At 44.7% G+C, this 22436-nt stretch overlaps 2 protein-coding genes across 6 annotated transcripts in view; both read right to left on the bottom strand.

Annotated features, from left to right (window-relative positions):
- The window catches only part of TNNI3K (TNNI3 interacting kinase), a 29883-nt gene extending 15961 nt beyond the window's left edge, over positions 1-13922 (bottom strand). Inside the window, exons 1-10 of one of the 3 annotated variants that reach the window (XM_068198996.1) lie at positions 13575-13922; positions 12876-12984; positions 11436-11521; positions 9833-9930; positions 8609-8719; positions 4436-4534; positions 3579-3717; positions 1010-1154; positions 817-921; positions 73-167 (exon numbers count right to left, since the gene is read on the bottom strand). In XM_068198996.1, coding sequence (XP_068055097.1) covers positions 73-167; positions 817-921; positions 1010-1154; positions 3579-3717; positions 4436-4534; positions 8609-8719; positions 9833-9930; positions 11436-11521; positions 12876-12984; positions 13575-13614 — 1027 coding nt within the window. In that variant the 5' untranslated portion in view covers positions 13615-13922. Of the gene's footprint in view, positions 1-72; positions 168-816; positions 922-1009; positions 1155-3578; positions 3718-4435; positions 4535-8608; positions 8720-9832; positions 9931-11435; positions 11522-12875; positions 12985-13463 lie in introns of all 3 variants that reach the window. The other 2 variants (XM_068198999.1, XM_068198998.1) reach the window with 2 other exon arrangements.
- Positions 1-21959, bottom strand: part of FPGT (fucose-1-phosphate guanylyltransferase) — a 70972-nt gene extending 49013 nt beyond the window's left edge. Inside the window, exons 1-4 of one of the 3 annotated variants that reach the window (XM_068199022.1) lie at positions 21855-21959; positions 21464-21631; positions 20476-20568; positions 18267-19720 (exon numbers count right to left, since the gene is read on the bottom strand). In XM_068199022.1, the coding sequence (XP_068055123.1) occupies positions 18273-19720; positions 20476-20568; positions 21464-21631; positions 21855-21924 (1779 nt within the window). In that variant the 5' untranslated portion in view covers positions 21925-21959 and the 3' untranslated portion in view covers positions 18267-18272. Of the gene's footprint in view, positions 1-17952; positions 19721-20475; positions 20569-21463; positions 21632-21854 lie in introns of those variants that run through there. The other 2 variants (XM_068199021.1, XM_068199023.1) reach the window with 2 other exon arrangements.
- Between the last annotated feature and the right edge of the window lie 477 nt (positions 21960-22436).

Below are 22436 nucleotides of genomic sequence, written 5' to 3'. Positions count from 1 at the left end.
TGATGGTGTATGGCTTCCCAATATTTTGGTGCTGGTATATACCCTCATACACAGTACGTATGGTGATGTTACCTGTGTGCCCATCTCTCCCCTGATGATTGATGCTTACAACATTCTGGTCAAGAAGAAACTTGACAAGTTCTATGTTCTTTCCATAGGTGCAAGCGCTGCAGAAGTAAAGGGAGTGGTGAGTGCTACAGTCCATAAAAGAAGTATTTTGGGTAACCAAAAAGGGATTACAAAGATAAAAATGCAGTAATAAAGGATCATTAGAAATGTGCAAATGCATGATTAATCCACCAGAGAATATTAATTTTTATTGTTTCAGAAACATTCTAATTATTGCTGAATCACCTAATTTCGCACAGTTGTGCAAACAGTCTGTGTTGCAAAGTGCCTCTTAAATAGCCTTTACAAAATTCCAGCATGCCAACCAAACCGTGTTCTGCCACCTGGTTTCTCGTTCAGATACCTGGCTCCAGCAGACATCCAGGTGGAACAAGCTCTGATCCCAGCTCCCAAACGGGACAAGAAGAGGAACCATTGTCCAACCAGGTGTTGGTGAGCCTGACTTTCACTGCCTGGTTCTGCTTCTTGCTTCATGCCCTGTCATGTATCTCATGACACAAACTCACCCTCCCTGTGTAGCTCCCTGCTCACTCTGTTCCTCACCTGGCTGCTGGGGAGATATTTGTAATTTTGGGTGTTTTGAAATATTTGTAATTTTGGGTGCTGTGAGACATTTGTAATTTTGGGTGTTGTGCTGCATGCATGTGTAAATGGAGCTCTACTGACAATGGCATTTGAACACCTCACCTGTGGAAAGCTGTTTCACTGAATATATTTTCTTTAGTGAGACTTTCTGTTCCTGAGAGCTGAATTATTTCCTTGACAACTTCAAACTTCCCATTGTAACAGGCACTGAAGAGGAAGCCAGTACAGAGGTGTTAGCAAAACCAGCCTTCCCAAGATCCCCAAACCTGTCCAGCAGCTGCTCCAGGGCACTCACAGGTGTAGAGGTGTGTCTCCATAGATATTCACCACGTGGGGCTGCACTTCGAAGCTGCTCTGCAGTAAGAACTTCACAATATCATGGTGCCCAAATCGAGAGCAGAAGTGCAGAGGCACATGATCTTCGTTGTCCTGAGCATTCACTGCCGGTCGACCCAGAAAAAGACCACAGAAAGGATTTCATCCTTAACGCAGTGTATCTGGGATAGTTTTGGATATTTAGTAGAATTTTAGGTGTTGTGTCTATGCATTTTGAAACCTCCTGGAAAAATATTTGCGGATGTATTTGTTGAAAATTGAAATCACTGTGCTCTTTTGGATATCAAACCCACATTGCTCTGTGCCGCCTGCAGTGCACTGTCAAGGTGATTTTCTGAACTTGGGGCATGACTGCTTTCTTCCAGCTGCAAACTTATTGAGTCTTTTGACAAAGCTTTCCATGAAGGAATCATGAGTTATAAATGACCCTTAGAAAGAGCAATTTTGAAGCAAAAGTAAGATATTAACAACATCAACAGAACTGGGAACGTCCAGGCAGCACAGAACTACTGGCATCTACCAGTAGTAGCAAAATATTCCAAGGGCAGTTGCACAGAGTGGCCCTGGGGGATCCTTGATCTGCAGATGGGAATGTTGGAGACTGCCAGCTGTCATGCAGCACATCCATGCCAGGGATCCTTCTGCCTGCTTATGGGATGGGCAATCACTGCAGTTTTGGGCTGACTAGCGAGTCACATTATGTTAAAAGAAATAGCTCAAGTTTGCGACCCCAATTACTGGTCTGCACTGAACAGTACCAAATTTATTCAGGTTCTTTCCCCAGTTCCTTTCATTCCTGGGCACTAAAGACTTTTCCTCTGCTGCTGCATTTACAGCAAGTTTCAAAGTGTGCTACTTTAAGAGCAAAAGGCTTCTCGCTTCCAGTCTCCCTTTTCTTTTTTTCTGTGCTCAAGATTTTGAGTTTAAAGAGAAGGACCTGAAATGGTGCCCCAGATTCTTTCCTTTTGGAATAAACTCTCTCTAACAGAGGGCAAACCTCCCACTGCCTTGTCATGATGAAAGAATGTCTCTTTTTTCCCCCCTTTATTATAATTATATCAGCCCAGTGTACACACCAAGGTTGAAACACCCTGAGCTCACTACTGAAAACAGCACACACAGACCTGACTTTGCTGCTTCCCTCCACACTTTTTTATTGCAGGAGGAGGATGTGTGATTGCAGGCAGGACTCACAGGGAACATGGTAAATTGATGTATTAATGAGCAGTATGTTTCCAAGCAATGTACTGTTACTTCCCAAAAACTTTCTATCCCTGAGAATAAGAAATTAATTTTTAAATAATTTGGAATTTGCTCAGTATTTCACAGAATCATAGAATGGCCTGGGTTAGAAGGGACCCTGATCTTTAAGTTCCTTCCCTGTGGTCAGGGACACCTCCCACTGTCCCAGGCTGCTCCCAGCCCCAGAGTCCAGCCTGGCCTTGGGCACTGCCAGAGATCCTTCCCTGGGAGGGTGGGATTTTTTCCTGGTGTTTAATCTAACCCTGCCCTCTGTCAGTGTGAAGCCATTCCCCTCGTCCTGGCACTCCAGGCCCTTGTAAATACTCTCTCTCCATCTTTCTTTAAGGCTCCCTTCAGGTACAGGTAAGAATCTCTGCACTGATAATCACAACATGCCTAAAATGTGACCTGTAAGTTACAGAGTTTGTGTGCCTTTGTGGGATGTGTCACCAGCATGCAGGGGCACAATGTGACACAGATGTCACAGCAATGGAGGGGAAAGGCTGCAGTGTGGCACATTTTGTGCCTTCAGTGTTACTGAAGCAGCAAAAGGAGAGGGAACAGAGCAAGAACAAGAACCCAGCAGAACCACCAGCTGCACACTGACATTAGCCACAGGAGAAAATATTTTAAATATTATATTAATGCAGAATATAAGCAATGAAGTGCAATGTCCCAGCCTGAGTGACATCACTCTGAGGCCACCTGGATGAAGAACTCACCCAACGCCCAAAGTGTGCTGAGAGACTTTTGTCCAGCCCATCAAGTCTTCACACAGGCACTTTCTCAGACAGAAAATGGCCCACAGTGAAGAGTGGGAAGCTTGTGGAGCATAATAAATCATGTGTTAAAAATCCCCTTTTCTGTGGAATTTTGACTTCCATATTAATTATTTTAAATTACTTGCTGCAGAATTTTGACTTAAAATCCTTCTCCTGTACCTCATTCACTAGCTCTCTGTGCATTTGAGTCACTTTGACTACAGACCCCCACCACATGGCCACATGTTCCCTGCCTGGATCAATGTCTAAATAATGAGCCACCTGTATATTAATCTTAATTTTGTTTTCTGCCCCTGTTTTTCCACCTCTAACTTATTACTAAAAACAGAGTAAATGTGAGATGACAAACCAGCATACTTAACCAAGGAAAGCTTTCCAACTCCTGTTTTCTTGTTTTTGCTGTCCTAAGATGATACACAGACACACAGTACAAAGAGTATGTGTTAGGAAGCTAAGACTCCATTTAGAAAACACAGTATTAAAGATGATTTTTAAATATCCTACCATCAGCTTTGCTTCCCTCTTCCATCAAAAGCTTTGTGATGTTGAGAAAGCCTTTGGCAGCAGCCAGGTGGAGCGGTCTGTCCCCAACTTCACCACTCGCATTCACATCGGCTCCAAACTTCAGTAACAGGTGTGTTACCTAAATATTTAATTAAGGTTAATTAAAATATCACATGAAAATAAAACACTGACAAAACCAGATGCAATAGTGCATTGGGTAATACTGTATGTGAGGATCTTTGTAAAGTTAAAACAGGGAGAAAGAGATTCAATAGAAAACTCTTTTTTAAGTTTCATGTCTATAAAAATATAAAAATTCTCAAAAGCAAGCAGGCATTCATTCTGAAAAACATCCTCTATGGTGAATGGATGTAGAGGAATTTCTTGTGGAACAAGGACATGCTATCCTTGATGCTATTCCTTTGCAGGAACTGGACAACCCTAGTTTGCAGATTACAGAGTTACTTTAAAGTTTTTAGGACATCCTTGAAAAGACAATAAGTTTTGTACAAACACAGTAGTCAGTGCTGGATGCTGAAAACTGTCACGTACTATAACCTGATCAGACAGTTATTGATTGGCTGTAGTATAACAGCCAATCAATAAGTGACTTGTATATGTAATTATATTACGTTAGCCAGTGAATGTTAATTAACTGTTGTATTATGTAAGGCAATAAGGTATAAAACATGGATAAATTAGGCAATAAAGGAGGATGACATCTAGCCATATTGGTTTGAGTGTCATTACTCCGGCTGGCTCTCCGTGGGACCCTCTTCAAATGGACACCAGAGCCATCAGTGTAGCAAAGGAACACCCCCAGAGCCCCCCAGGCAGAGCTGTGACTGCCCAGGTACCTGCTGGTGGCCGCAGTAGGCAGCGATGTGCAGCGGGGTGAAGAACACGGCGTCCTGCACGTTCACGTAGGCGCCGTGCTGCAGCAGAACGTCCACAGCCTGCAAGGAAGCCAGCAGGAACGCCCATCACAAGCACTGTGCATGTATTACATGTGCTCAGCTGGTAAAACAGGACTTGGAAACCTCATGCCTGATAATACTTACCCCTGCAGCCCTCTGTAGTTACAAGGCTAGCCCAGATCTGAAAGAGCTTTGGGGGAAAATATTTCAGGGTTAAGGCAAAAGATTCCAACAGAGGCTCTAACCCCTGATGTGGTCCAAGACGTTCATCCCATAGGAGGAAGAGGGAAAGAGAGAAAGAGAGGGAAAGAGAGCGAACAATGGAAGAGCATGGCCTTTTCTACCCTCCTGTTCAGGAAAGGACAATTGGCTACCAGCCAGTTGGGTCCAGAAAAGAAGGAAGGGTTAAACTAACATGGTTACAAGCTACAGGGGTCTCTGGGGTGGGGGGAACGATTCCCCAGAGCGATGCAACACATGCCTCCAGTTTAAAAATGCCAAACAGCCCCAAACAAACGAGTTATAAAGGTGCAGAGCTGGGTACAGCATGTAAAAGTGATTAGCTTACAGTACTTGAACTGCACACTGAATGTCCACAGCCTGCAAGGAAACCAGCAGGAATGCCCATTGCAAGCACTCTGCATGTATTACATGTGCTCAGCTGGTAAAACCAGGTTTCCAGGACTTGGAAACCTCATGCCTCCAGTTTAAAAAATGCCAAACAGCCCCAAACAAACAAGTTGTAAAGGTGCAGAACATGTAAAAGTGATTAAATTACAGTACTTGAACTGAACACTGAATGTCAGTGATGCTTTATAAATGAGCCTGAAAATCGGGGTGCCACTAGAAAAACTGATTCATTAAGTAAGAGGCACAGAAATGGCTGTCTGGATAGTCTCAGAACAACCTTTAATTTTCTTCTAGCCATTATGAACAAAGAGCTGTAAACATATCAGAGTTTTTAGAAGTAAAAAAGTCACACAAAATGAAAGATCCTTTTAAATTTAAATGTGTGAAGGTAAATCTTCAAACATGGAAAGATTTCTTTGTATTGTAGAACATAGGAGCTCTTTGGTTTCAATAAATAACCCTAAGTGCTTTCTTTCAAATTTCTACTTTTTTTGGTCCTTCAGGAGGCCTATGTCTTTTTGAAAGCTGTGAACTCTCAGGAACTGCCTTGCTGCATAGCTGCCAAAATAGAAGCCTGAGGGAAACCACTTTGGGTTCTACACTGAAGCCTGAGGGGGGTTTTCTGAAGCACGAGGGAGTCTTTGGGCACACGAAGGGCTTGGGCTGGGATTACCTCAGAAGTTCTGCATATCAGCTTGATGGATGCAAAGTTTTGAATGCCATGAAGATGAAAGACACTGGACCACGAGTCACGACAGAGGGAAGAACTGGGATGGAAGAGCTACCAAGGACGGGGCAGTGGCCAGCTCCTGCACTGTGCTGCTCACACTGGTGCCTGCCCACAGAGAGCCCCTGGAGGGTGGCAGCAGTGCCAGCTGTCATGATGCATGTCTGTCACCTGCTCTCTCAGCTGAGACCCCCAAATCAAGGCAAACGTGCAACAACAAGGACAGCCAGTTCAATCCATGCAACTCCAGAGAACACAAACTCTTCCCAAGCAATATCAGTGTACAGGGATTGTTTCTTTACACCATTTCAATTATTCTTTTTTCATATGATGGCCTGAAGATATTTTCTGCATGAAGTCTGGGCCCTGACATATGCAAATGTATCAATTTCCCATTAGTTTTAACCATTTTTCTGTGGCATCAGCTATGATTTCCCCTGGAGGCAGCACTGCAGGGCCAGGTCTGATCATTGCCATGTGTGGGGGCTCTGCATCCTCCCTGGAACGCCCTCAGTACTGCTTCACTCTTGTTGTGATCCCCTCACCCCCTTCACATACAGTCAGAATTTCCCTTGCTAAATGTCATGTGTGTTGACATCCTTTTGCTGGGGATCCTTCTGCTGCCAATCTCAAAAAAGCATTTGACTACATAACAAAAATCTGAAGAAAGATCCCCTGAGATCTTTCTGCTGGCTGTTCTGTCAGCTCTATCAGGCACTCAGGGGATGGGTGGGAATATGCTCAGGTGCTAAATAAAGAACACACTCCATTATTTAGTTAACACAGCTGATTCCCTCCACTGTGTTTCCCATGTCTGGCCAATTTTCAATACCTTGGTGGGCCAGAGGTGGGAACATAAAGCCAGTCAGCCAGGGATTTAATTGTTTGGTAGCATTCAAATGACTAGTCTAAGACATTTTCCAGCAAACTAGCAGGATAAAACTGAAATTGCAGTTGTTGTCTCTGAAAAGAGATGTTTGGGCCTGTAGCTTTTACACTAATATGACTGAAACATCTTTGGATCAGCCTGATTTTAATTTAGCCATGAACTGTGAGGCTGTAACACATTCAGGGATGTGACCATAACTCCAATTCTCCTCAAACTCTTTGGGAGCTGGAATTCCAAATTTAGATTCATCTAGAAGCTTTCAAGGTGGATCTTCAAGGTGAAAAAAACTGTGTTGAGTGATGTGGATTCATCCCTGATGATGAATATAAAACTAGATGGGTTTTGACACATTTTCCAGGCTGTAGCAATGGCAGCCATACTTTGTGATCCCCTGATAAATAGAATTTTGTGTGCTTTACTAAGAAAACTCCACTCAAGTGTAAATGATGAGAGGGGTATAGAGACAGGCTTGATAGTTTGTCAGACAAGATATCTTTCCAGGAAAGAAAAAAGAAGTCTTAGAAAGCACTGAAAGCTGTCATAGGCATCACAAGTAGGAGGCTATGCTGGAGGGTTGTGCAAGGATAGAAATACTTCAGAAACTAAGGAGAAAAAAAAAGATTTTTATCCTCGGGAGACAGATGGTGAGTGAAGGTGAAGCTTGTAACGCAGGGAATGTTCCCAAGCTGCAGAGAAGGCAGCTGGGTGGGCTGGTCCAAGGCAGCCAGCAGCATCCCAGTGGGGCTCACACTAGCACAGCCTGGAGAACAAGGGGAACTAATGCTCCCCTTCTCCTTGTACAGCCAAATGTTATTTCAAAACAATACTTGAAACAACGTGCACAATAGTCTTACTTTGCAATTTTTCTTAAAGTTCTCTTACAAAAGGTTTATTCAGAAGTTTTTTGAACACTCAAGTCCATGATCTTCACTTCAAAGACAATTAATTAAGCCACACTGAAGGCTAGAAGGAGCCAACAAAAACCCCATGGGACAGACATAAGGACTTTGTCTTTTGGAAAAGGGCAAGGGATAAAAACTCATCCTTATAAGGGGGTTTGAAAAAATTATTCCATGTTTCCATGAATATTAATTAAATTGTGGACAAAACAAGCTACTTTATCTGGAAGAGGAACTTCTAAGCTGACTGAAAATTTCACAGCTATGTAAAGAAGGAAAGTAAGAACTTGGACTATAAATCATTGGTTCCCAGAGCAGCAGATGGACCAAATGAGTTATAGAGTCCTACCCCATTTATGGAGATGCTTCTGATACAGAGCTCATCATTCCCAAGGAAGAAATAAGAAACGTTTCAATACTACTAGCAGTTTATTTCTTATTGAGTTAATATTGTTGGGTTGTGAGCACCCTAAACTTGCCCATAACCTCAGCAGGAGCTCAGGACGTGGGAGCAACAGCAGGTCTGCCTTTGGCATTTACAGCAAAAGGCCCAGATGTTTTAGAAAGTACTTGAAACCCCAGAGTGCTCAGATAAGACCTCTTTGTACTGTCCACAGAGGAGACATTAAATACCTGTGAATGAGACCATCCCAGAGTCAGGCCTCAGGTTAACAGCTCCACCATCATTCTGCACAGAACTATTAGAATCAAAGAATCATCAAGGTTGGAAAAGACCTCCAAGACCTATCAAGTCCAACCTTTGACCTGCGTCCTTTTGTGCATGGTTGCTCAGTGTAAAAATATATGCACAGATACGATTTTCCCAAAATGCAGAAAAAATTTTAAAAAATCCAGCTGTACCTAACTAGTTCTGAATTTTGTTCTGAAAGACGACAATGTAAACCAGAATGACCTGCCCAAATCAGCAGCCACCTGTTTCAGTCCTGCACAGCCTCAGGGTGCCATACCTTGTGGTGGCCGGCCATGGTGGCGACGTGCAGGGCCGTCAGCGCACCGTAGCCAACCTGCTGGATGTCAGCCCCGCCGTGCAGCAGCGCCGTCAGCAGCTCTGTGTCGTCCTGGGGAAACAGAGATTTTTGGAGTTCACTTGAGTCAACAAAATGAATTAAGACTTTAAATTTTAGCTTGTAGAATTATGTGTTGAATTTTAACCTTTTACTTAAGAAACCTCTGCCATGGTTCAAAGGGCATAAGAAAATGCAAATTTCTGAAGCCTCCTGCATAAAGAACAATACCAGAGGATGCAAAGAACCCAGATAAAGGGGCTCCAAGCCTATCAAGACTGGCAGACGTTCACACATAGGCACTGAAGGACCGAAAGCGCACGCGCAAAGGACAAAAGTTCAAAAGTTCAGTCATGAGGAAGACCACGATCTTCAGCCTCAGAGACCCCCGAGAGACCCCCGCAGGACCACCACAGCAAACCACGCGTGCCCAGAAGGGCGTGGACCTATTTGGCATGAGAGGCGAGGCCAGGCGGGGCCAGGGGCTGAATATGCATGGCAAAGTTGTGCAATGTGTTACACATGAAACACCTTTGGGAATAAAGGCGTGGGTCGGACCAAGGCTCGGGGCACAAGGTTTTGGAGAGCTAACTCACTTGTGCAGGGCGCTGACATACATACCCACTTCACAACCACCCCAGGCTGTGGAGTCTGTTTATTTATTCCATGTATTGCTTCAATAGAAGCCAGGGATTGGACCCACATCATTCCTGGGACAGGCCCTCATGGCTGAACGGAGCAGCACCAGCCCTGGGCTCCCTGGCTGGCCATGATGGAGAAGGTCCAGCATGGCCCAGGGGCTCAGAGTACCTCGAGAGGCTGGGCAGCTCTGCCCCAGGCACCAGCCCTCTCTCTCTTGCTATACTGAAGCCTTTAAAAAGTCTCTATCCTGATTTTATGGTGGCACTAGACAACTCCTCTGTCTTGAGTTGCACTGGATGTCTCCACCAGCAATTCCAAAGCAATATCCTACCCCACGGATGACACTGCAAAGGCACATGCTGATTCCTGTGCATGGGCTCTTTATGGGGCATTTTCCTGGGCACCACAGATGTGAAACTTATATTTTTACCAGAAATAATGACTAGAGAGCTCATCTAGACAGTACAGATGAATCAGTTGCTCAGCTTTGATTTCCTGCCATCAATTCTATTTAAAATAATTTACCTTATAAGCTGCCAAGTGCAGAGCTGTAAATCCATTTCTGGTTAGTCTGGATGGGCGCAGCCCTTTCAACATAAGAGTTCTGATGTGGGATTTGTTGCCTTTAGAGAGAAAAGCAGAAAAAAAGACAACTACAGGAAAGAACATGCAGATGAGGTAAGAAGCTTCTGTGTGAGTTTAAAAGCAGAGAAATAGATATCTCGACTGCTGACCTGAGGCAAGTAATAAAATATATCTTTTGATCCTTCAGAATAATGAGGTTGATGGAAATATCTCACTGGCTGGGACAATTGAGGGCCTGGACACATACCAGCTCACTGTTTCTTCACACTTCAATGAGGATTTGGTAAGGGTAACTGAGCTTCTAGAGAAGCAAACCCCTCCTTTAGTATCCAGAGCATGCTGCACAGAGCTCCATGAACCAGAAGGTTCTTCTGGAACCTCTGGTTCCTCAGTCACTGAGCTCCTTTGCCATCTCAGAACAGGAGCACTGCTCTCCCTACACAGGACATCCTTACAAGGAAGGTCGTTTTGGGGAGTGCTAATGTGGGTCCATTAATGTGGTCCAGGCCAGTAGCTTTGCTCTGACCTTTTTTGATGCACAGTGAATAAATACATAAATTCATCTGCGTTCTGAGTACTTGTGACAGTAACCAAGGACAATGTCAGCTCTAGTAGCTCTTTGCCCTTCTCCGAGTGTTCACAGAATTAATGATTAGTGTGTGTTTTCCTAAACTTCCTCTCAGCTACCCCAACTGCTCCAATGTTCCCATGTATTGATGCCATCTTTGGACAGGATCTTGCACTCAAAAATGACAAGTAAAGATCCACTAATTTTTCACTGCAGGATCAGGTTATTCCTTATGGTGAACTTCTAACTAAGACTGATAAAATCATTTATGCATGTCATTAGTCAGTACTTTGCAGAGCTGAAACCTCAGGGTAAAAGTCTCTGCCTCTCTCAGCCAATTTCTGCTGAAAATTGTATAACAAGAGCAAACCAAGAGCATAAACTAATGACTTTTTTGTGGATAACAGAGCAGCTGTGTGGATCCAAGTGGAAAATCCCACCATCAGTATGTTTGTATGAGCATCCCAGAACACATCTTGCCCTCTTCCCTTGTGTATTCTGATGTGCTAACTGGAAAAGCCCTGTCAATAGAGCATTTCAGTTATTATTCTTTTAATCAATGGGAAATAAAATACAGGTATTTTCATTATGGTAGAAAAGTTGGGGGTTGTAAGTATGGCAAAGTACTGCTACAACAAGGTCCCTGTCCTGGAGCCTGAGCCATGGACAGAATCCAGAAACATGGAGCCAGGAATGCTCAGCAATGGGTTTGGATTAACAAATGCACATAGAAGCAAATTTGGATGAGCTGAACACCTGCAGTAAATCCTGCTGCATCACCAGCCAGGACCTTGGTCAGGCTGAGGAATCAGCTCTCGTGGGGCTCTTTGTCACTCCACTCAAGCCTCGGGCGGGCGGCTCAGAGCGATGCTGAGAGCTGCTCCTCCAGCTGAGAAGGTCCCTGAGAGCTCAGCCCTGCAGCCAGGCAGAACAGGTCTGTGCTGGTGCCAGGGGAGCCCCGCTGCAGACACCTACCCCCACACACGCAGCACAGGTGCAGCAGCGAGAGCCCGTTCTCCGTGCGGTAATTCAGGTTGACTTTGCAGAAGGCTTCATCGGAGCTGAAAAAGGGATTTTACAGATGATTACTTCTTTCATCTCTCATCACAGCTTCTTGCATGTGGGAAACATTTAAAAGAGAAATCTCAATGTAATTTTTTTGAGACACAAGGCTGAATTTATAACCAGTTTACAGTCTGTAAATCTAGAAATACTTTACTACTATCAGGTTGAGTGGTCCAGATTTATTGCTTTCTGAGAAATCTGGCTATGCAATCACAATATATACATTGTAAATTTATCCAAATTATGCAAAATTAGAGGAAAGACTCTTTAAAAATAGAAACAATCCATATAAACTCAGCTTCTGTATTAATGCAATAATGACAATGTATTTTTAAAATATGTGTATTTTTAATACACATATTTATATTTTAAAATATGTGATTTTTAAATGGTGAGTAGGACAAGCATAGAGCAGGGGCCATCTTGCTAAATGAAAAGAGTAACCAGGAAAAGCCCACTAAAAAGTGAGTTTATACCCCCCAGATGAAATCACAGGGACAGTGATCACTGTGCTTGCTTACAGGTTGTTAAATGAGACAGTACTTGGACATCTTAGCTTTTGTCATCAAGCCTTGTGGGTTTCCTTCAGCACAGACTGATTTGTTAGTGATCCATCAAACACTGTAAGTAATTACATTTGTTGAAAACTAAATATACCTACAGTTAATATTGCTTTGGAGAATCTCAATTTCAACCTGCCCATGGAAGCTTCCATTCAGTATCAGCACACCCATGACCCTGAGTTTGCAAAACACTTGGATTTGTGTAACTATAAACCCACCCTGAGGGAGGAGCAACCATTACACATATTTAACAAGGTTACAATAAAAAAATAATGTTTCAGTACTTTTCTCAACTCATTTCCAGTCTGTGAGCTGGGAGTTTGCTGCACTGGAGCTTTGCAGGTAATGAAAATTTCTGCTGGGTGAGCCTGTGTGTGAGCATGTGCTCTCCTGAGAAAACCAATTCCTAACTTTGAATCCACTGCTTTTGTGTTTGTTTACAGTGGTACACTTCAGCAATATTCCTGGCTGCAGAAACACATCAGCAAAGCTGAAAAGCACACAGCAAAATCAGACATTGTAGTAGAGCTAATTATTTTACAAAAGTATAGAGGTGTTTATTGTAAAATATTGGCATTAATAATCAGCAGCCACTAATTTTGGTACTCTGCTGTGGGGCTCTGCCCAGCCCTGTGATGACATATTCCCAAAAATAGACATAAGGAACATGCATTCCACACAGGAGAAACTCTGTCCTTATAAAACACCTGAAACTGAAAACACTGTTCGATAACAAATAGTAATTTGAAAGAAATCAATAAATAAACAGATTCACAGAATATTTTACCTGAAAACATGCTTTAACTCTGCCAGCTCCTTTTCCTTGATTTGCAGGTCGTCCTCCAACCGCTCCGTGACTGTGGCATAGGATTCACTGACTTTCTTCTTCCATTCATCTACAACAAAAGCTCCAAATCAATAAAACACTTCAAAGCACAAAATTAATAATGTCGCAGTAACCAAAACTCTTGATTTTTAAACAGCCAATTGTACAATTTCATATATATTTCTATTAAAGTTTAAAATATTACAGCTATTAAACTATTCCTGCTGCAGCCAATACAGAAACATATACAAGGATTTCAGAGACAGTGCATATGTATGAATCCTTACCAGAAATATTGTAATATTAAATAATATTCAAGAGAAAACTTAAAAGTTCAGGTTACATTTCTTAGCTCTTTTTTCCTCAACAGACACACAGCAGAAGCAGGTTAGAGATTAAAGGTTTTTCTCATGAAGTATGAGCTAAATCAACATAGTATACAAGTTATTATGATCTTATATAATTGCCCAAATAAATTTAGTTTAGTAGCTCTTTTGGCTTTCTTGTCTTCTTTCACAGCCTGTATCTGGGCTAAGTCAAGAACAATACCTGAGCCTTGAACTCAAGAGTAAACCAGGAATGAGTTATCTCCTGAAATACCATTTGCTCCTTGCTGAAGGATGGATGGCACATTGCCTGTAAAAAAGTGACATTAGTTACCCGTGCAAGTCTGGGTTGGTCTAGATTTATAATTTCCCATTTGTTCAATTTATCTTCTTTGTTTCAGCAAAGTTCTTGCAGTAATATGATTCCCTGTTCAGGAGCAGTGACAGTCCTGCTGAAAAATACTTGTGATAGTCTCTGGCTAAAAATAAACATTGTGCCAAGAGGAATGTCATGCAACAATAGCATGGAGCGAAACAGCCTGTGCTGTCCACTGGGCTAAAGTCATGGAAACACCCACTCAGCTTGCTTAAAAATCTCCAGTTCATTCCCACACAAACACTTGCCTTCATCCGTTGAACACCTACAACTAGAGGGAAGTGGCAATTTGGCAGCTTGCTAGTGATTTTGTAGAGAAAAGGGAACTTAAGCACCCTGGGAATTGAATCCCAGGTGTTCTGTGAGGATCCCCAGGCAGTGCAGGGGGTCCCCAGCTCAGAGAGGCCAGGGATGATTGCAACTCACAACCCCCTGGCACAGGGGGTGGCACTGGGAGCATTTGGGTATGGCACTTAGGAAGGGCAATATATAATTCAAAGTGAAATGCAAATATACACGCGTAAATATTTATATTTATGTATTTAAAGTGTGGTGATTGACCTTGGCAGCTGTTCTGTGTGTGAGTTCTCATCTCAGTGAAGGAGTTCAGGCAAGCAGACACGTTAATAGAACACACATCTCTGAAACCTCCCACACACTGCAGCCCACTGTAACAACCTTGCTGCCTTGACAGCTCCTGGCACTACCAGCCCTTTACTTGCACAAACTTATATATGAATCAAAGGATCTATTTCAGAAGAGTTTGAACTGCTGTCTCAATGTATCCTGTGATATTTGACCAATGATCTGCAGAAAGGCACCAGCCTGGCAGCTGATTCCCACATCCAGTTGCCAAATGACTGGGAGGGCTGAGGTTTTAAATGCCCTTTGCAGGGAAGGTTTACAGGAGTAAGTCTTTTGAAATTACCTTTATTTCAAATGAATCAGAACATATCCACAATTAGCATAGATCCACATCTATAATTTACTTAAAGAAGCTGTAAGTTGCTCCCATAAACTTCATTGCCATTCTGGTGACATTCAGATACGTCCCAGGAAATGAAAAGGGTGCTGAAAAAAAAATACGTGTTTTCAAGAAGAAAGTAGAGGAACTCTGGCCCTTGTAAGGGAGAAGGTGTTTGCAGTGGCTCCCCCAGGGCAGCAGATGAACAGAATACAGCAGCATTGAGCTGTTATTTTTGCTCTCACAACATTAGAGAGGCCTTTGCATGGGGGCTCAAGTGCAGAGAGCAAAACACAAAGCTCTTACATCAGAGGTTTGGGAACGAGAAGAGGCTGGAACTTCTGAGCTCAAGCAAAAACACCCTGACAAGGCATGAACATTGCTCTGCAGCTCCAACTGATCCTTGGAGCTTACTTGCTCTCATCAGCTCCCCAAATCCTCCTGGCACAGATTCCTCTCAGATGCTCATTTTTATTTCAGCTGCCTTCCCTTGTGCTCTTTGTTAAGTGCCCAGTTTCTCAGATTTCAGTTTCCTGCACCAAAGGTCACTGAAATAACCCCTCTCAGGTTTCAGTATAACACAGACAGCAGGGCTGAACCTCTGCTGATCATGGCGCGTGCTCAAGGCATTCAGGGAAATCACTGCAATCATGTTCATTATGAGCCCTATTATTGCACTACACAGCAAAACTAATTCAATAAAGCAAGCTGACATGAAAAAAATCATTAAAAGCTCATCTTGAGTTTGTTTGAGATTGTACCAGCCCGAATTGCATTGCAGGATAGATGGAGCCAGGCAATGATGCAGAGGATATATGAACATTGCACCCACCTGGGAAACTCTGTGAGGATCAGCCAAAATCAAACTCTAGGTTTCAGCAGACGACTCCCATCCACGGAGGTCCTGCGTGCCTGGCACTCTCATGACTGCATCCCTCATCACTCATCTGCAGGAAAATCATGGGCCAGGATGCTGTGATGGTCTTGTTTTAAGAGCCTGGTGGTACTGGAAACCAGAAACCCCCGAATTACTGACCTTGCTGTGAAGTTTTACTGAGTGGCCTTGCACAAGTTTCTCAGTTTCCTTGGGACACAATTATCCCAGCTGGCTGCATGAGAAAATTGTTGTCATCTACATTAACAGCAGACTGTGGAATACAAAGATTACCTGGAGCTGTAAATGCAATACAGATAAAATACATACATGGATTGAATACCTCAGCCTTAGATTATTATTATCGGGAAGGGTCTGGTCTGCAAGCTTTTTGATTTTAATAAGATGTACTCACACTGTAGCATGACCCTTGCTGTAAGGACTGCAATTTGTTATAGCTAAAAAAGTACACACTTCATAAATAGCTGCAATACAGAGAACTGTAGAAGCATTTGGACTGAAAAAGTCCAAGCCCTCCCAGACCATCAAGTCCAACCATTTCCCCGGCACTGCCAAGGCCACCACTAACCTCTGTCTCCAAGTGTCACATCCATGTGGCTTTTAAATACCTCCACATGGGAAAATAATTAATATAACTCTCTATAAATAAAATATGTAATGTTCTTCATAACATTTTACATTGAACTTGATTGCAGTGTAAAAATGAAGAATGGTACACCACCAGATATTCCCATACCTGTAGAGTAAATCCATTAAACCTGCTGATGTTATCCAGGGCTAATACTGACCGAAATCTCCCTTCTCAATTTCAAACAAAAATGTTCACAATAAGAGGAAAGCAGTGTGTGACACACCAAATTAAAGGTAATGTTTCTTACCTGGTAAATCCATGCTTATTCCATTACAACAGATTTTTTTTTTTTCATTAAAACCTTTGCCTCAAGATCCAGCCTGGGGGCTAGCTGTGCTAATCCATGGCTACCACCAGGATGACACTCCTTTTTTTTATTTTGTCTTGGAATTCACACTGCTCCCTAAACCACAGCAGCTGCTGCTGGCCCGACCTACCCCAATCTTTTCCACAAGTTGTTCCCTCACCATTTTTCCTCACTCTCCCAATACTTACGTGCCAGAAACAAATCCACTTCTTATCCAGTTTACTTTCAGTAATGAAATCAATACCTGGTACTCAGGGAATTGAGAACAAATGCAATTGTAACAGTTAAAATGGATAACCAAGTTAAAAGGATGCATTTCACTGTTACCAAACACTCAGAGAACTCACCTGGCAGCGTAGCAACCCTCAGGGAAGTCTGTACCAAACAAAGTTTGGTCTCCAACTCAAGATGCAAAGTCTGTGTCAAACATGTTTCTCCTAAAATCTTCTGTGTAACAAGAGATGAATAAATCATGCAAATAGGATGATATACAAATGACAACTCCATGCTCTATGACTACTTTCACTTTGTGACTTAAAGCGTTTATCTTGGACTTGAGTGTTCCCAAACCTACTGCTTCTATGGTTTAACTAATATACTGACTTTCAGACCCTCTATTTGCTCAGAAATTCTTATTCCTTTGAAGTCAACTACAGCAATTCCCACCCTCCATGTTTAACTTCTTTGTATTTCTTTTTGGAAGGTTTATTAACGAAGAAGAAATCTAGTGCAGGTTAAAGAAGGGTGGTAATGCTCAGGGGATGCTGCTCTGCTACCTCGTAGGTGGCATAAGAAAGGTGCCATTTGGGATTTCAGTCAGCAGGGAGATAAACACTGTCATCATGAGACATTAAATAAAACATGAAAACCCACAGAGACATTCAAGGGAAAAAGATGCATCACATTTACAGCCAAATCATGCTGATACACTGCACAGCATACTCCTAAAAATAGCAGATTTATCTGTTTGGAGCTGGATCTTGAGCATCTAAACTAGAAACAGGAGGACTTCAATGTTAACTTTATTTGCAGAAGGGGGAGAAGGGGAAGAGAGTTCCTCTGAAGATATGCACTGTGGTGCCCCTCACAACAAACCTCTCTGGCTTTTGCTCTGCCCCACCAAGGACAGCAAGGACTGCAACACTTCAGTTCTGAGAAATACAAGGTGCTGCTTTTTGCATGGCACTCATCAGTCAAGCTGTGGGTAACAAAGAGCTGGCAGCTTCTCCATCACACCGCCAGCTTCCAGCAACTACTAGTAAAAAAAGTAAATCATGTCTTGATGACTGGTGTTGACCCCAGTACTACGAGTCACAAGGGGAACAATCACTCACGCCAATGTTTTTTCTTCTGACAAAAAACAGGAAAGGATAAAAAGTTACAAAACAAAAGAGAAGAATTTATTAATGCCCAAGATAAGATATCTTGAATTGAATGCACTTTTAATCATTTTACCTCTACCTATTGTTTGAAACTGTATTGCAAAATGGCAGCTTAAAAAGAGAGAAACATAAGTTGTTATATTATTCCACATTAATGGAGCTAATATTCTACCCTTTAAAAGCTTTTAAAGCCATTTTCAGCCAAATAGACAATTTTTTTGGTACCATATTCTGACAAAAACTACACGACATAACATGCAACCCAGAAAAAGTCACCAAATAGTGTTTTTAGATGTGAAATATTTCCCTACATTAATCAAAAGAACACTTTATCTGCATTTGCTGCTTTATTAATGTTATGAAATGTCTTCATTTCTACTTAAATGAGATCAGAGAAGAGATCTGTGTACTTTTCCCTTAGGATTCTTACAAGCTGGGAAGTAATCAATCGTCCACAAATGAAAACAGGAGGTTTGTTCAAGTACTTTTCATTCTATTTTGTCTTTGTAGGCAGATTTCGTCATAAATTTGCTTCCTAAATTTCAGCATGTCTTCCACATCTTTGTAGGTGAGCATTTCTTCAACAGACAAAAGCTGAAAGCCACTCAGTTTGAAAGCTGACTTGTGCTGCACAGCATTCAGCATGTTCAGTGACATCCTAACTGATTCACTCAGAGTAGAACAAACAGGGAAAATCCTTGCAGTCCACAGCCCCAAACGTGTGTCCTCACTGGAGAAGAGCTGGTCCGAAGCCTCTAAGTTCCAGAGGTCAAGGCATTCTGGTAAGGTGGCTCCAAAAAACTGGAGGCAGTGTATATCCGACAGCAGTTTCACGCTCTTTTTCAAGTCGTCGCCTACACCGAACGCCATGGTGACATACTCCACTCGATTGGTAATTTTCACACCTACTGAACTCAGGAAGCAGTCTGAGGGTATGTCTACATTGAAATTTATGTAGGACCCACTGACAATGCTGCCTTTCCCCACCAAGACTCCAGGCCCAATTCTGGAGTACTCAATGACAGAGCCAGGCCCTATCACACACCCGGGCTCAAGGACGCTCTGGATGACGCTCAGCTGATCCAAGGTCTTGGCTGTGTCAGGGAAGATGCTAAAAGCCACAGGCTGCAAGTCAAGCTCAAATCTCAGTGTGCTCTCAGCAGTAAAATGAAACAAATACTCCTGAGTAGTCCCGATGTGGTAGAACTGGGAGTTGTTGAGAACTATAACATTCAGGGCGGTGCCTTGCAGGAGGGAGTACAGCTGCTGCCGCACTGCCACCAACCCCGAGTCCTCCTTGGAGACATTACTTGTGTTTTTGGTGTAATCTGGAGTGGCTCCAGGCCCCAGGGCCTGCAGAAAGTCACCATATGCATCTATTTCACAGCAAAGAGTGCCCACCTGCTTGTAGAACTGCAGTAGTTGCTGGGCAGTGCTGTGGTCAATGTAGAATACACTGTCTGTGTACACATACTCCGAGGCCACGGCTAGGTCACCACAGCTCCCAGGGGAGCGGAGCTGAGTGCGATCCCCCCTCACACACACTGCACCACTCTGCTGCATGGTCTCCACATCAGGCTTGTGCAGGAAACGATAGCATGATCCATATTCCAGTCCTCCCTTTCCTGAAAAACTGGACGGATCTAGCACAAACACCCCGTGCGTGGTCCCGACTGCCAAATCTGAGGGGTGAGCCAAGGCAGTAAAGCCAGGTTTATCAAAGGTGATGGTTTCTGTGACCCCAGTGCTGTACAGCTCTATGTCATCTGAACACGTGACGAGGACTCCTGGTTTCATGTGACGGGGGAAGTCGATGTACATGGCCAGTTTCAGCTCCAGCATCTGGTACACGGGATCACCCAATGGCAGGGCTGTGAAGATCTTGCCCAGGGCACTTGCACTTGGCAAACGCTGGCTGTAACCACCTGCAGGAAGACTCTTAGTTACCCAGAGACACTGTACGTAAGTAGGCAAAAAACTAAACCTAGGAAGCTATTTCACAGGTACACAAAAGCATTAAAAACCTCTCAGCTTGGTCATACACCAAGTCTCAAAGCAGATCTGACCTTATGTCCAAAACCCAGCTTGCCTTATATAGCCCATATTAAAACTGCGGTTGATTTTGTTACCTTTTTGTTTCAGAGCTATCTGTCACTGGAGTGACAAAAGCAAACACTACCCCCTTTTTGCCTGGAGGAGAACCACCATATTCCTGATGGGAATTTTATGCCAGTGATGAGCCAAAAAGGCAGAGGTTTGGTCACAACACTTGTTATCACTTGGTTTCTTTCTCCTCTGCAGAACTGATGTTCTTCAACATCTGGAAGTGGCCTGACTCAGTGGATAAGAAGGCAAGTATTCAGCCTGCCCAGAGGCATGAGGAGCCCAAGGTCCTCCGAGAGAGGGTTGTGTTCCTTAAATGGATGTTTCAAGGCAGAAATTTAAATCACACCTGTGAATCACATCTTTCTCACTGACTGAGCAACATTAGCGCTGAGAAGAAATGTTGAAGTGACAGTAACATCTTGCAAGCACCAACCTAATTTCAAATGATCAGACACATGGGTTACTTTTCTCAGGGAACTGTGTTTTGGAACTCCACCTCCTCTGCCATTTTATTATTTTAAGGAAAAAAAAATAAAAGGTATCATTTTCAAGAAAAATATAAAACTGAATTTACCAGAATGGATTAGCAGCACAGTGAAGGAAGTCCACTGATCACCATACTGCTCTTCCAAGCACCGAAGAGCATGAAGAGTTGATCCACCATTTCCTAAAGAAAAAGTATTTCAGTATCTGTGAGAGGAGCTCCAGTAGCTCCTGTTCTGACAGGTGCGGTGTGCTGGTGCCCAGCCAGAGAGATGGGATAGTCTGTCTACCGTACCATGGTTGATAAGGTCACGCACAGAAGCTGGTGGACAGTCTGCGCTCTCTGAGGGGATGGCATCCTGAGCAGACAGCTCCAGAAAAACACTGTGATTTCCCCTCCCAGTCACCTCTGCACAGCCCCACCATTTGAAGCATTTAATCAATTAAAGGGGCCATAACTTCAGCCACAAAAACCAACTCCTGTAAGAAACAAGTAATATAAAAGCCTACTAATGGATTCAAGGCAGTGTTCAGAAGTACTTCTGACATTTACAGCACGGAAATAAGGAAGATTTGGGATCTGAGGAAACGGTTTGGGATATTTTATGTGCTCCTACAACTTAAAACTGCCAGATTCCTGAGAATTACCCTCTGCATATTACTCTACACTGCAGATAATACTGAGATTACTTAATTTATACATCAAAGCGAACAGGAATTAAGAATTACAGGACGGTATTATGAGTAGTGAGACCAGTAAATATCTGGTATTTTGCATCACCACTGGGTAGTGTACTAAAACATAACCAGAGTCTTTAAATAACCAGGTCAAGGTAAGTATGAACGTGTGACACACGAGTCAGTGCTATCCCACAGCCACGGGACACGCTCTGAGGAGCGGTACAGCTCACTCACCAGCACCACCACGGCCGCTGCCGCCGCCCCCGATGCCCGATGTCCCCGCACCGAGCCCCGGGCGCCGTGCGGAGCCCCGGCCCCAGCCGCACCGGGGCCATGCGGAGCGGCCCGGCCCGGCCCGGCCGGCGCGGGAGCCCCCCGCGGCCCGCAGCCTCACGCACCGATCCTGGGCCCCGGCGGGTCGGCGCACACGAGGTACCGGACGGCCCTGGGCAGCTGCTCCCGCCGCAGCTTCTCCGCCAGCTGCTCCCGGAACGCGCCCGCCTGCGCCGCGTCCGCCGCCGTCAGCACCACCACGTCCCACAGCTCGCCGGGCCGGGCGGCCGCGCCTGCGGGGAGCGGCCCGGTCAGCCTCCGCCGGCACGGCCCGGCCCCGCGGGACACGGCCCGGCCCCGCTCAGCCTCCGCCCCCGCGGCCCGGCCCGGCCCGGCCCGGCCCGGCCCAGCCCCGCGGGACACGGCACGGCCCGGCCCGGCCCGGCCCCGCAGGACACGGCTCGGCCCGGCTCAGCCTCCGGGGACACGGCTCGGCCCGGCCGGGCCCCGCCGCACCTCGCAGCGCCGCGAAGCGCGCCAGCCGCCGGGCCGTGTCCTCCCGCCGCGCCGCGCTGCGCTCCCCCATGCCGGCCGAGCGCCGGGGCCGGAGCGCCGCCCGGAAGCGGCCGCGGGGCGGGCGGAGCGCTCGGGAGCGCCCGGGCGGGGCCGGGGCGGCTCCGTGCACCCACCGCGGGTGGAGGCGGGTGCCCGGCTGGTAAATCCGGTGAGGAGCGGAGTCCGAGTGGCACCTGAGCTCATCCCTTCTCGTCTGCCCGCCCGTTCCGCGCTGCTGGCGCTTCTCCCGGCCGCGCCTGCAGCTCTCGGGGCGCGCCGGCCGGCGGAGCGGCGCTGGGAGCGGGGGAACGGCACCTACCAGGCTGCTGCCGCCTGTTTTCTCTGATAGCGACTGGCAGGAGGCACACAGCTGAAGGTTTTTCGCTCTGCGGTTCCTTGCCTCGGATATTGTGGCTTTTGATCTGCGGGTTCCGTTTGTATTCAGAGTCTGTTGAGATTATAGATACCAAATCCAGTCAGAGGGGAATGAAAGAAGGCTTTGCTGTGATAAGATCTCATTATACACAAATCTTACAATAAAAA

The sequence above is a fragment of the Anomalospiza imberbis genome, chromosome 9 (assembly GCF_031753505.1).
Source record: "Anomalospiza imberbis isolate Cuckoo-Finch-1a 21T00152 chromosome 9, ASM3175350v1, whole genome shotgun sequence".
In the NCBI taxonomy this organism is placed as follows: Eukaryota; Metazoa; Chordata; class Aves; order Passeriformes; family Viduidae; genus Anomalospiza; species Anomalospiza imberbis.
The sequence above is the reverse complement of the archived record's forward strand: the minus strand, read 5'-3'. Positions and strand labels throughout refer to the sequence as shown.